Consider the following 14,178-nt stretch of genomic DNA (forward strand, 5'->3'; position numbering starts at 1 on the left):
GATTAAACCGACCAGGCAAGATCGTAGCACTCGGAGAGTGGCATCATCTCGCCGTCCCACACCATAAGGGTGGTGGAGCAGTCCTCGTCGCTGCTCGACAAGCTGGTGCCTACGTGGAACTTGAGGATGGACAGCCAGACGCGGAACTGTGGCTGCGGTGGTCGCGGTGCCGGTCTCCTCCACACGGTTCCCGGCCTCTGCTCTGGAAACTTGGGCAAAGGACGCGGTGGCGTTGGACTTGGAAGCGCCGGCCCAGCGCCGCGAAGATGATACAGGCACGTGCTGTTCCGTGGCAAGGAATGCCGTGGAGATGCGAGCACACCACCCCCGCTGCCCTGCAGCCAGAACTCGCAATGCTTGTTCTTCGCGTACGTAGGCGAGTCAGCGTCCACGAACTTCACCTGCAAGCACAGTTCGTTGGGAAACAACGAGATAAGAACCAGGGAAGAAACGGAAGAATTATTTTGGTCTTGTAGACGTTCCAAGGATTATATTTAATTTCTCGAATTATTACGAATGAGGGAGGAAACTCAAGGATAACCTACGTTGTACCGGGCACATCAGAACTTGGACGATTTATCGTTCGAGCATATCGCTCGAGTTTGTTCTACTTCAGCAACGATAGTTGTTGCCGTTCCAACAGGAATTCAGGTTTTTAGACGATTAGCTACTACGTAGAAAACAGAGGAATTTATTAATCCTTATAAGTGTTTATAGAAAAGAAAGTAAACAGAGGAAAAAGGATGGTGGAAGAAAGGGTATAATACGAGTTTTAAAATTCGTTACTCAATTCTAAAGGAATTCATCAACATTAACGTCTCTTAACTCGTTAGAGAAAAGGAAGAAATGAGAGGAAAAAAGGGAGGGAAGAAGAATCCCCGTCCTAAAATTCATTATCTCGTTGGCTCGTCGTTCCCGAAGAAAATTGTGGTAACGGTGGCTGCTCCGACCAACCATTTAAATGCGATCCGTGAACCAAGGGGGCGGTAGTTCGCCACCGTCAGGTGTAAAGCACGCTGTTCCGGCCCCATGAATGTTTGAACAGAATTACCACGTACTTGCACTTCTAATTGAAAGCCGTGGAGCGAATGCGGCGGCGTTGGATGTAGGAACGTGCCGTAAGGAGACGTGGTGAACTCGACCAGGATCTCGGTTCCGCTGCTAGTGGCTTCCGGCACCGGCTCACCACCTCCGCAGAACTTGAGGATCACCGGGTCCCGGGTCGTGTAGCCATCATACACGGTCACGTAGTCCTGTGGGCCAAAAAGACGTTCCTTTTCTTACAATTAGTACCATTCGGTGGGAAAAATGGTACGACGAAAAAAGGAACTGGAACTTTTTATTTAGGATCGATGGAATATTTTACGAACAGCCACGGTTAATCGAAAAGGTTAAACGAAAAGTTCGCAGAACGGTGCGGTAATAACAAAGTTCTACAGAAATCCAAACATAAATATAAAGTAAAATACTAAGAGAGGAGCAAGAAAGGACAGCAGACCAAATTATAGAAGAAAGAAGAAAGAGAGAAACAGAAGAGAGGGGGAAAAGGATAAGGGAATCCAAGTACAACATACACTACAGAAACATAGTCAAAGAGAAATTACCAAAGTACTTAGAAGGGAGGATGAAGCGGAAGGACAGAAGAATACTGGCAAGATTCAGATGCGGAAACGAGACCAAAGCAAGGGAATACTGGAAAGAGGAGGGGGGAAAAAAGATGCAGACTATGCAAAAGGAAAGAAGAAGACCTGAGACATGTAATAGAAGAATGTGAAATAACGGGAGGACCAAAAGACATAGGAAAAACGCTGAACGAGACTGGAGAAGGTTTAGCAGAACTGAAAGCAATAATAGAGAAGAGAAGGGCAAACGACAAGGAGGAGGCACGACAAGGAGGCTAAAGACCAAAGTGGCAATAGTTTTTAGTCGTTAGTTGATAATTTATAGTTCCTAATGCTTAGTATTCAGAGGTAGAATAAGCAAGGTAGTGCAATAGAATAGAGTGGAAAAGAGGGAAGGTAGACATGTAAGAAGGGAATTAGATGTAAGAGATGTAAAACCGAAAGTTCGTCCAAAGCCGAAAGGCACGGACTAAACAATAATAAATAAAATAAATAAAAGCAAAATACTAAACTACAAATATCAAATATGCGCATGAAAATATAAATAATCTTAGAACACTGGCTGGCTCTTATAGCGCTGTAAAAAGTATTTACACACCATTGTACTTATCATAGCATTTACGTATCAATTACATAAATTTTGCATCGTTTAGTAATACTTTCATGCGACTACGAAAAATGTCATACCGTGTAAATAAAACGGAAACCCCGCTAAGAAAACGTATCGGAACACAAGGCTACGAGCAAACACTTTTCGTAGCCACTGTAAATCTCGAGAAGATCGCGTTTCAATTTCTCAGAAAACAATTAATCGAATCGCTCGATCGGATGGGTCTTTCAGTAGTTTGACGTACGTCCGCAAACTTTCGTCGGCTATTTTGAAGCCACTCGCCAGGATTCTCGTGTTATCTTTCTTATCTGGTCTGGCCCTATAGTTCGCCGATAAATTTCGCTTATCAACTTGGAACACACGGCGATAGTTTCTCTTCTCTGCGGATCGATAAATTCGGCAGAGTGTTGGTGATTTAAGAAGCACACCCGCCGGAATTACCGTGCGAGCGTAACGACCGTTCGGCTTGGCCGATACCACGCCATCGGTCACGTGCGTGGCGTTTCGCCCTGGCTAGCCATCGTTCGACGTCTCGGATTTATCTCGATCCATGCAATTTTCGCCGTTTCGGGTTTTACTACGTACCTGAACCACATCGCAGTCCTTCCACAGGCGAAGTTCGCGAGGCGATGATTCCGCTTGGGTGGCTGGCCTCGCTCTTATGGCCACCAATTGGCCCCGGGGCTGTTTCACGGAGATTAAGGCGTGTTTCCCTGCTGGTACGTCGTGCTGCCTCACCTGTGTCGTGAGATTAATACGAAAGATACTTAGGAGGTGTTGTTCCGAGCGGTCGGATAACTTTTCAACCTTTTCTAAATTATAAACTTTTATAAGGATGACGATTACGAAGAAGACTAATCTGCATCATAAAGTCCGATGAGAAATAAAAACTGAATTATAAACTTTATTCCAACACTTTTCTATGATACGAATTAAACCAAATGTACATCATTCTGTTCGGTGATCTTGTAACATCTATCGGGTAATGCCATTATTCCATCCCTGTAGAATTTCTCTTATCTGCGAGCAGAAACCCGACCTCAAAAAGGTTTAACACTCGTCCGATAACCCGATATGATAAAAGAAAAGAACGATCGTAAATACAAAGGGCGGACTGATTTCAGACGTCAGACTAAAAATGGATTATGCATAGGCCATATTCTGTATTCTATCGCTAATATCGAATTAATAATAATCTTTATTTCTAGACTAAAAAAAGAGACTTTGGTTCGCAATTTTCTCGCTTTTATCTTACCCATACGTTCTTCCCACGCTCTCGTTTCATCCATTCCTTTCGTAATTCTGTTCTTTTAGCCTGTTTATTAACGTTATCTCTATCGTTACGCGTATATCTATCTATCCATCTTCACGCATGTTCGTATCGCTCATATATTATCCGAAAAACAATTTATCGAACTTCGAATCAGAGAGGTGTATCGGTTAATCGAATGAACCATGTTCAGAGGAGGGTGGTAAATTAAATTACTTCTCGATCAAAGCACCGCCGCGATCGCGTATTTCCCATCGCGTACGTCCCTCGCAAAAGCATAAACGTTTACACACCATTGTGCGCGTGTCCTTCATTTTTTACGATATAGTCGTATCGATCGCCTTCCTGTCTCGATCCTATCGTCTTAATCAACGTTCCTTATCGAACGATTACACTTCGAGCGTCACCCGTGCCATTTAACGTCCTCGTTTTATTTTCCCCTATTTCTAGTCTAACCGACCTCTCTACTTCCCTGTTTACCACGCATTCCATACGATCCAATCTCCATTCCTCGTGTAACGAAAGTACCTCGTTGCGACTGTCGTGGAAACGACATTGAAATTGGCGCAACTTTCGTGAGGAGCGGGTGCAGAAAATTTCAGTGGTCGTATCGAAGTGTATTTAGCGGGTCGTATCGGCTTTAGCGGGCAAAAGGAGAATAATGGTGCGCGGGTTGTACACTCGTGGCGGTGCCTCGTAAATTTTCGTCGGAATGCCAACGTTGGTTGCGTTCGTTCCTCTTCGTTTCGAAACCGAGCCCGTGCATCGACCCGTTCAATTTGCTCGGACCGTCGTGCGATTTCGACCTGAAATACCGTTCCTCGGATTAGCCCGCAACGTTTCGCGTGTCACGGAGAACATTCCAACGTCACACCCCTTTCCTTTCACGCCCCACAGAACAGCTTTGTTAATATTCATTAGAGCGTCGTCGAGATTTCGATTGGCCGACACCCTCTCATCGACATCCTCGCGGATCATCGTGGACTCCTTTGTCCGCAGGATGTTCCAGGGTTTTACAATTGCGTTCGTAAACAATTAGTAATTTGTGATTTCAAATAATTTCGTACAACGATATTTTCTCTACGTGCACGATTTTGCTTCGTAGTATTTCTTACGAGAGCATTTGAACGCTTATCGCAGGAAACTTTCATGTTTATATCGTGCGTGTTACGTTTTAGAGATTTGGACATTTTATTAAGGTCTATGACGAGAAAGGAAGGCCGTGATCACAGTGATAAGGTTCGAAAGCAATTTGGGAATGCATATAAAATTTGCCAGATATTATACAGGGTGGTTGGTAACTGGTGGTAGAAGCGGAAAGGGGGTGATTCTACGCGAAAAAAGAAGTCGAAAATATAGAATGAAAATTTTTCGTTAGAGGCTTTGTTTTCGAGAAAATCGACTTTGAATTTTCGCTAGGTACGCGTGCACTTTGTCGCGTCTCGTTATAACGGATCTCACTGTAGATCGTTGTCTCGATGGAAAAATTAAAAAAAAAATTTTTTATTCTATATTTTCGACTTCTTTTTTCGCGTAGAATCACCTCCTTTCCGCTTGTACCACCAGTTACCAACCACCCTGTACAAGATATAATATAGTAGATGTAGTCGTGATAGTCGAGTCTGTTGTTTCGTATAACGCGCACGACTAACATATTCGTAAAAGTCGTCTATAGATGTTCGAACATTTTCGCGACTATGCGGTACATCAAAGTCGCTATTTCGAATGTGAATACCGTGAAAGTAAAAAGAATCACGTTGGTGATAGGCAAACACGTTAATCGTTTCTCTACCAGAATCCGCGTCTACTATTTTTATATAAATTTTCTTCTTTACTATAACAACTCGGATATCCATTAACAGCGGGGAAGTTAGAAAAATTCACGAAGCCTCCAAGGATTACGTAAACACCAGGAATCGAGCCATTTCCAACGAAGGAGCTTCATCGTACCGCGCGACTTACTCGTTCCAACTTTCTTCTTTCGGACAGCTACATAAATTTTCAAATAACTCGCTAAGAAAGGCGGTCTCCGGAATCGTCGCCACGGACTGCGCGCTACAGATTTATGATCCCGTATTCGAGTTCTGCGGTACAAAATAAACAGCGAAGGCTCCTACAATTCGTACGGACGATTTTCTAACTCGATATTAAGTACCGTGCGAGTTTACAGCTTAACATCCTAGGTCATTTGCTAAAAGGATTTTCCACGAATCCCATGTAGCCCCACGAAGCTAGGAAATCGTCAAGTCTCGAACTTTATTCCTCCGTCTATTAATTTTCGAAAGAAACAGTCATCCAACCCGACGCGAGATGTTACATAACATAAACTAAGAAGATAGTAACGCAGCAGGAGCACTCGTAAGTCTTCTATATTGGAAGAAAAGGATCTTCCAAGAAACAATTTTTCAAGAGAAGCTACCTCAGCCAGCGAACAATTTCTAATCGTCTCCTTGCGTGAAATATTATTTATATATGTACTTATATACAGGATGGTTGGTAACTGGTGGTACAAGCGGAAAGGGGATGATTCTACGCGAAAAAAGAAGTCGGAAATATAGAATAAAAATTTCTTTTTTTTAATTTTTCTTTTTTTTTTAAATTTTTCCATCGAGACAACGATCTACAGTGAGATCCGTTATAACGAGACGCGATAAAGTGCACGCGTACCGAGCGAAAATTCAAAGTCGATTTTCTCGAAAACAAAGCCTCGAACGAAAAATTTTTATTCCATATTTTCGACTTCTTTTTTCGCGTAGAATCACCCCCTTTCCGCTTCTACCACCAGTTACCAACCACCCTGTATAAAAAAAAGTAAATTATCGAACGAGAGAAACTTTTACCAAGTTCTATCAATCAAAGAAGGAAGGAACTTTTCAGAAAGCTATTTCTCCTCGAGAAGAATCCTATCCGGCAAACAGAAGAAGTTGCGAAAATTTTCTGCGCTGTTCTTCGGCGTTTCGTGTTTACAGGGCGGCAGGTGGTTATTCGAAAGTTTCCAGGGGTGGAAAATTTCGAACGGGCTTACCGCGTAGTAGCAGGTGAGATTGCGCGGGTACAATCCGGGAAAGTTGGGAGACTGCAGTCTGCACTTCTTCCGGTCGCAGTCGCTGAATATGCGGGAACAGTAGGTTCCGGATATCAGATCCCCGAGGTACTGCTCGCTGCTTGGTTTCGTCGTGGTCGATGGCTGTTCGACCATCTGTACCGGCATCGCCATCGAGCTGTTCGCGTAGTCGCTCGAGGACGTTGACAAAGTCAATTCCGTCGAAGATGGTGTTCCTGTCGGCTGCGTCATACCTGGAATCGTCATTTTTACTTCTTCTTTGTTCTATGTTCTTCGTTTATTCTGTAATCGTACGTCTTTGTATATATTTTACAAGATCGATGTTTGTATGTATCCATTTTAAATCGATAATTTTTTCCTGCAATTTCGTATATCTTTATATATATTTTCTAAAATGCATGTTTTTTAAATATAATCTGTTTTATAAAGAAGTTATTTTTGTCTTGGCAAAAATGGACGACGATTATTGATAATTAAATGAAATATAATCTACTTGGAAAATAGAATTGTCATCTCCATGGAACGTCGTTGAATCAAACGAGCATCTGAAAATTCAAACGAGCCAGGGTAGAACTTCGTTTATATGAACGCAATGGACAAACTATTTAAGGGATAAACTATTTGTTGCCCGACAAGTTCATATAAACGAAGCTTCACCGTATCGTGAGAATGGTTCTTTAAAACACTTTACGATCTAGTTACATAATTAATTTAATAATCACTGTCGTTGACTATCAACGTTACTACAAGACGCCAGCCTCCACACAAGGATGCAGCAACAAGAAAGAAAAGACAGAAAAAAAGAAAAAACGACTAAATCCATCTGAACTCGAGATAAAGAAAATCTTTACAAGAAACTTCGATTTCCCTCCACGACAAACTCGACGACCTCGACGCCGAAGAATTCGAACCGCGTTGTTTTCAAAAGTATCCAGCTTATGTAAATTCCGTCTCATCCGAGCGGCGAAGTTATCAACGTAAGAGCATCGGCGTGGAAACAAATCATGATAGAGAGCGAAAGAAAACGGAGACGTACGTACCGACGAATGGATTCCCGTAGCGTGCCACGGCGTCCGACTTCCTGATCATCTTGTACACCATCCTGAAGTCGAAATTGAATCCCGTCTGATCCTTACTGAGCCTGAGCAGCTTCAGCGTGATGGAGACGGTCTGGGTTTCGCTGTAGTAAATCGCGGGACCCCAGGACGTTCCGCACCAGAGGCCACCAACGTCCGGCCGTTGGGCCTCCGAAATCTGCAGCGATCCGTCCGGGCAGCCCTCCGCCGTGAACGACACGAATTTCCCCAGGGTGAAGCTGTCGAACGTCAACTGAAATCGCCAGCACCGTAACGTCGATTAAACTTCCTACGACACTACGCTCTTTCTGTAATCTCTCAGTTTTTCGAGAAGTCAGAACATCGTGGAATTTATCGTGTTTCCTTTAGCGCGTTCGCGGCTGTAGAAATTATATTATTACTCGAAAGTGTTCAGAGCTTTGCGTTCACACACATACACACGCAAGTATGATCTATTTACCAGATCGATTAACTCCATGAAACAAAAAGCAGAGAAAATCGATGTAATTACAGTAGAACTCCAGTCGTTTGAACCTGTCAGCGGATAAATAGTTTATATAATCGGAGTTCAATACAAGAGGAGCTCGCCAATTTTCCTCATTATTTTTCGCCCACGTAATAGGAACTCGTATTCGGATAAGCGAATTCAGCCAGCTGAAGTTCAGTTAGTTGCACGTTAACTGAAATTTCCTTTCGATCGCTGGAGTTCCATACGAGATAAGCATCGATCAGAAGTACTTGGCTCGTTTAAAAAATTTCGGGAAGCGCAGTTAGTCGCCATGGCCTGTGAATGACTGGCGCTACGTCTCTGTATCATTCGACTTTTGTATCGTCACACGCTCAAGAAGACCACTCGCTCAGAAACAGTAATAGGATAGGCTAGACATTCTGCATACCACGGTCATCGAAACAATAACCAAATAGTAACGGAATAGGCGCCCCTGAGATACATCAGACGACAACCCTTCCAGAGGGACTAAAACCACAGTATAAAAACCCTCCAAAATAAGCGCTCGGCTCAGTCCGTTAAAACATTTTGACCCAGTCGCTTGTAACACTTTGAATCATTCTGTAACACTTGAACCGCCATTCGGTTGGATTTGCATAATAAATTCTATTTTCACATACAAAGTCCAATTTCTTCACCTTATTCGTGAAACGTTCGAACTGCGACGCGAGGAGATCACCGGCGATCTATCGGTTTCGTGATTTATTGTGACGTGACAGTATCATAGTGAGTATTCAGTGGTAAAAGATTACTTTCTTCAGACGTTCGTTTCTCTTTTTGCAATTGTTCGATCTAATATTCCATCGAGTAACGATAGAAATCGAGTTGTTGGATGCTCGAGAGATACTGTAATATCGTAGAATAGCTTTGATTGGAGATCGGCTGAAATTAGAAAACACCGTGTACGTCGTCTTTTTGTGGTTTGTTTACATCCAAGAGCGCCTAGTAACAGTGACGCGAGAAAAGATAAGCAGCGTCAAAACAGAAGTACGGTTTCATATTTCAAGGAGTGGCAATCGAGAGGCCAGAGTATGTGAGCCGAAAAGTGTGTATGTGTGTGTGTGTGTGTGTGTATGAGAGGACGAGAGCAAGAGCGAGCACGACCGAGCAGGAATGCATTGGCGAGGGTCAGAGTTGATCGAGACGTCGAAGCATAGAGTCGTTAGAATTGAGTTGCGAGTGTTGTCGAGTGTTAGAGTTGCTAGTGAGAGAGAGAGAGGGAGAGTTACCAAATAGTTGTCAAGTTATTTGATGTAAATACGAGCGTTGCATTTAGTTTTCCTGTTAATCAAACATCGTTTTTCTGTCTAACTAATATCTGTATTTTCAATCCATTATTAATAAATTATAATTAATCGGACAAAATTACACCTTTAATATATTCCGATATTACAATACCGATTAGATATATCTGTTTGCTCGAAGCTCTCGGTAGTAACATTTTCCTTTCGAAACTTCCCATCGTGCGCCATTAAACGCTAATATCCGGCAATGCATTACCGCGTCGAATATTCTAACGGTAAGCACACGCGCGAACATCTCACAGAACAGCTCTTCGATCTCTTTCAGCCCTCTAGCTTTCGGTTCTGCTAGAGTAACCGAGTTATCAAGTATCAATCCCGTGTGGAATGATCCGACGACGATTAAAATATCGACGTTCCCCGAGGGGCGGACATAGAGCAACGGAGAGAAAGAAAGAGCCGCGCGAACAGTCGAGAGAGAATGGCTTTGATAAAAACGGCAAACACGCGGAAAAGAGCCGCGAGAGGCTGGCAAACAGGCCGCGTATAAATAAATTTGGCAACGCGCGGAAGAAACTTTCGGACCGCTCGTTCGTTCCGTTTACGAAAGTATTCGAGGCCGCGAAACGACGTTCGGTTATGCTTCCCTCCGGCTAACTGGCGCAATCCAAGCAATTTGCGTTATTAAAAATTCCACCGTTAATTTCTGCTCGTCTGGCAGACCACGGTTCTGCCTTGTTTCTCGTAATTCTCTCTCTTTCCATCTTTCTTGTCAATTCTTTTTTATTCCTTCTCCTTCTTCTACCTATTCTTCTTTTTTGCGTTTCTTTCTTTTTTTTTCATTTCTGGCGCGCCTTTTCAACGGAGAAAGCAGCAACGTTTCTCGGCTGTCTTTTTCGCCCTCGAAACTATACCGCGATTTAGCGAAAAGTCTCGGTCAGACGGATGTAAATTTCTTTGGTAGCTTCGATTATGCGATGGTGCATTTACGAGCTACCTCGTTACTTGTCTAATTACCCCGCGCAGCCATTCAGGCTGTATGTTAATTAGGAATACAGGTTCGGGTCTAGGTTAGGGTCTTTGTTACGGAGGATAATCAAAGAGGCTTTCGGGTAAACTTGCCTGTATGATGTCTCCCAGATCGCCACCCGGTGCGCTGAAGGTGAGCTTGCAAATGTAAGGCACCTTGTCCTCCTTCGGTCGATGGAGCTCCAGGTCGTAAGTTTTACCCACGTCGCCGTAGTATGTTTTATTGCAGGCTGAAACACGAAGGATAAAGATCTCTCTGAAACAAACATTATCGATCGTCTTGTCGCCTAACTTACTTGGTTCCAGGTCGCTTGAGCACGAGAAAATCGAGCTTCGATTCTAATGGCGCGGTCGAACGATCAACAAGTTGAGAAGCGCGCTCTTACGAATCTAAAGTTAGAGAAATACTCGTCGAATTACCGATATCCACGATTTATCACTAAAATTAATTCTCTAGATAGCGAGATTTGACTTTGCGATGTCTCCACGCGTGCACGTTCTACCTTGGAGCTTTTAACCGAGCCAAGTGACTGTACTTTCCTTTCGTTCGCTATGTCAAGTCAAGGAATCGCGCTCGATAGAACGTCCTTGACAGAAATCTTCGGCCAAATTTCCGTATAATCGGTATCGGCGACTCGATCAAAGGGTTTATCGAGGTGAATTTCGAGGTCGACCGGGCAAAGAATCGGCTGGGGCGTTCGATGAATTATCGATGGCTCCGGGCTAGTTTCCTTTGCTCGATCGTTTTCCGCAGAAAAATTCGATTCGTCGCGATCTCCTCTATCTCGAGTTAAAAGGAGAACACCGGCTCTCGATCAAAGTCCGTCGTGAAAGGAAACGTATGTATGTACTTCCTTCGGGGCAACGCGACGTATCCAACGTGTATCGATCAGGCGCTAATCATCGAACTATCATGGAAAAGCCGGATTCCTATAGCTTTTCATTCGTATAACTTCTATTCGTAAACACTCGTATTGTTTTTGAAGTGCGTGCAACGATACGTCGATTGAATCGACGTATCGATGCCTCGAGGTCATGGACGTTTTGAGGTAACACGAACCGTCACTGAATTTGCGATAAATTGGACGCGCTGAATGGATACGAAGCTTTCACAAAAGTATCTTTAAAATCGCGGATCAAAGCGACTTGTGTAACTGGTTTCATTCGATTGTAATTACGGAATAACGCGAATGTGTTTATTTTTAAATTACCGATCAATGGATCTGAATTTTAATGGCCACTCGCGAATGTAGGAGGATGTTGAGTCGATGAATGGCGTATACAAACTGGCGATACCTTTTCATAAATTTTGTCGAAAGGCGCGCTGGGCCGATTAATAGGGAAGAGCGATCAAATTCTCGCCAAAACTTATAATACGCTACAGTACACAGCGATACTAATTTGTAGACGAGTAACGGGGATAAATAATTATGGTAACGAATTTCACCGGTATAGTGGAAAAATAGGTATTCTTCTAAAAATTCAGTAATTAAAGTATATTCGTGGCGTACGCGTAGCGGCTTGCGAAAGTATTCGAACACCTACCGCTGGAAAATTTGCATGAATATATTATATGCATTGTATGAAACTTTTTGAAACTTTGTTAGCGGCGTAATGAGACACGACTATCGTGATTATACTAGTAAAATTGGAAACCAGCCTGAAAATCTACGTGGAAGTTACAACACGTTTATTGCACATATATACCATTATAAAACGAAAAATTATAAACCATACAGAATGAACAGAGTGGTCTTAAACGTATAATTCGCGCTAAATATGATCTCGGCATATTGTAACTTACATTATAGCGAATAATTAATCTCGTCATATTATTGCGAGTAATTCAAATACCTTGGCGATCTCTACGAAGCGAGTACTTCCAATAAATATCTTGCAAATTTCATACATTTACAGTATACATTTTCAAATCACACAGTTTGTATGCTATATGTATGTCGGAGATGAAAGGACATCGGGGCTTCCCTTTTGGAATGTTGGGAAAAATCCCAATACCCTAGTCCAGACTTTTACTATAGCTACACTTAAGTAAGAGAACTAGGAAATAGTATTAATTTTCTAATCCGATTTTACGACGATGGGCTTGGGCTGGAAGTGACATAACGGGTCACTGAACGCAGCCACGGTCACGGGAGGGACGTGTACCTGACAGAGGTATGGAATAATTATATAGCTCTCCTTAAAAACAAAGATCGACCCGAGAGGTGGGGAGAAGAATATATAAGGGCAGTTCCACTTGGACTGCGGGTCAATTCATTCAGATGAGTTTTACTTGTACGTTGAGTCATACGTGTATCACATCGCATTCGTCGTCCCGTTGACCGTGGATTCGTTGTCGAACCTGAATTCGTTGTCATCGACATCTCGACCATCCGATCGCCGCTATTACTTGTGGCCTCTTGTAATAACCACATTTGTATCAATATCAGCTATACCCGCGATGGTAAATTCGAGTGGAGGTTCGTCGAACGCCCAGAATTCCAACCTTAACCCGACATATATGTAGTATCGTGGACGAAAGGCCTAAGAGATATCGAGCGAACTATAAACAATGTCGCGAGAAAGCCGAAGTGCCGACAGGTCCAACAACGTATCGTCGGTCCTTCGATCGAATAGTTTCGCGGAAAAGGTCTGCGTGACCCTGGCCACGAGCTGTTGCGGGACACGTGCGTGGTGGAATAAGACAAAAGACAAAGGGATGCTAAGGGAAGAAGACGAATTAACAGTCAGTGTCAGTTGAGAAGTCAGAGAGTGCGAACTGCGCTGTCGAGAGACTGAGGTCCGCGTGAAAGAGAGCGTTGGATCCGTGGTGACGAGAGTTGCAAATGAACTATCTAGTTGTCTTAATTATAATACGTTATTGTGATCAGTTCACGTTAAACAACCATCGTTTCTTGTTTAACCAACATCTGTTTAATCCATTTATTGTAAATAAACTAATTGTAGTAAGGATCCTACATATACATAGAAAGTTTCTAAGACTGTTCGAATACTTTCGCGAGCGTTGCGCGTATTTATTTTTTCTTCTGCAACGAACGATTCTCGAGTTCATCGCCGAGGACGGATTTTCTAGAGCGGTAGCATAATCGTTGAAAAATTTGTATCGTGTATGTCAAAGAAACCGAAACTCGCTCGCTGATTAAGTTACTTTGGCTTCCTCTATCGCATGCTCCGTGCAGAATTACATTGTGCAGGACGGCTACGTTACAATACTAGTTCATTGTGGGGCTTCAAGGGCTCATCATGCTCGTATATATAGGATGGAAATCGAGGCTAACGTCGGTGGTGGGCCAATACGAACGTATACACGTATATACAGATGCGCGCGCGCTCGCACAAAAACACACACGGACACGCTATCGACGGGGTGAATGGGCCGAGAACACAATGCACGCCATTTCCAGGCATCGGGGTCTCATTCCTAATCAGAATCCTAGTTTGCCTGGCTAATAGCGCGCCTGAAATCTGGCCACCTTGTCTTCCTCGCGTCGTAACTTATCGCTATAACTAGATTACCTCGCCAATTTTCATCGTCCGTCGAATCTACACGAAACGTTTCACCTGTTAGTTTCGCTTCTCGCCATTGGAAATGCCATTACGCCTTTCAACGTATTCCATTTTATACGAGACACGCTAGAAAAACGATCGTCCGCCGGAATTTTCAATTCCGTGGTAATTTGATAATTGGATGGATCTCTATAGAAATTATTGTCTGTGATTTTAGGAACCAGAGGACG

General features: G+C 43.2%; 1 protein-coding gene across 3 annotated transcripts in view; it reads right to left on the minus strand.

Annotated features, from left to right (window-relative positions):
- The window catches only part of LOC138178377 (uncharacterized), a 193,291-nt gene that overhangs the window by 19,781 nt on the left and 159,332 nt on the right, over window positions 1–14,178 (minus strand). For all 3 annotated transcript variants that reach the window (XM_069110173.1, XM_069110174.1, XM_069110172.1), the window contains 6 exons: window positions 10,514–10,650; window positions 7,607–7,895; window positions 6,528–6,799; window positions 2,818–2,970; window positions 1,059–1,253; window positions 13–401 (listed from right to left, as the gene is read on the minus strand). In XM_069110173.1, coding sequence (XP_068966274.1) covers window positions 13–401; window positions 1,059–1,253; window positions 2,818–2,970; window positions 6,528–6,799; window positions 7,607–7,895; window positions 10,514–10,650 — 1,435 coding nt within the window. The remainder of the gene's footprint in view (window positions 1–12; window positions 402–1,058; window positions 1,254–2,817; window positions 2,971–6,527; window positions 6,800–7,606; window positions 7,896–10,513; window positions 10,651–14,178) is intronic.

This window comes from Bombus flavifrons, chromosome 3 (assembly GCF_040668555.2).
Source record: "Bombus flavifrons isolate JBK064 chromosome 3, iyBomFlav1_principal, whole genome shotgun sequence".
Lineage (NCBI taxonomy): Eukaryota > Metazoa > Arthropoda > Insecta > Hymenoptera > Apidae > Bombus > Bombus flavifrons.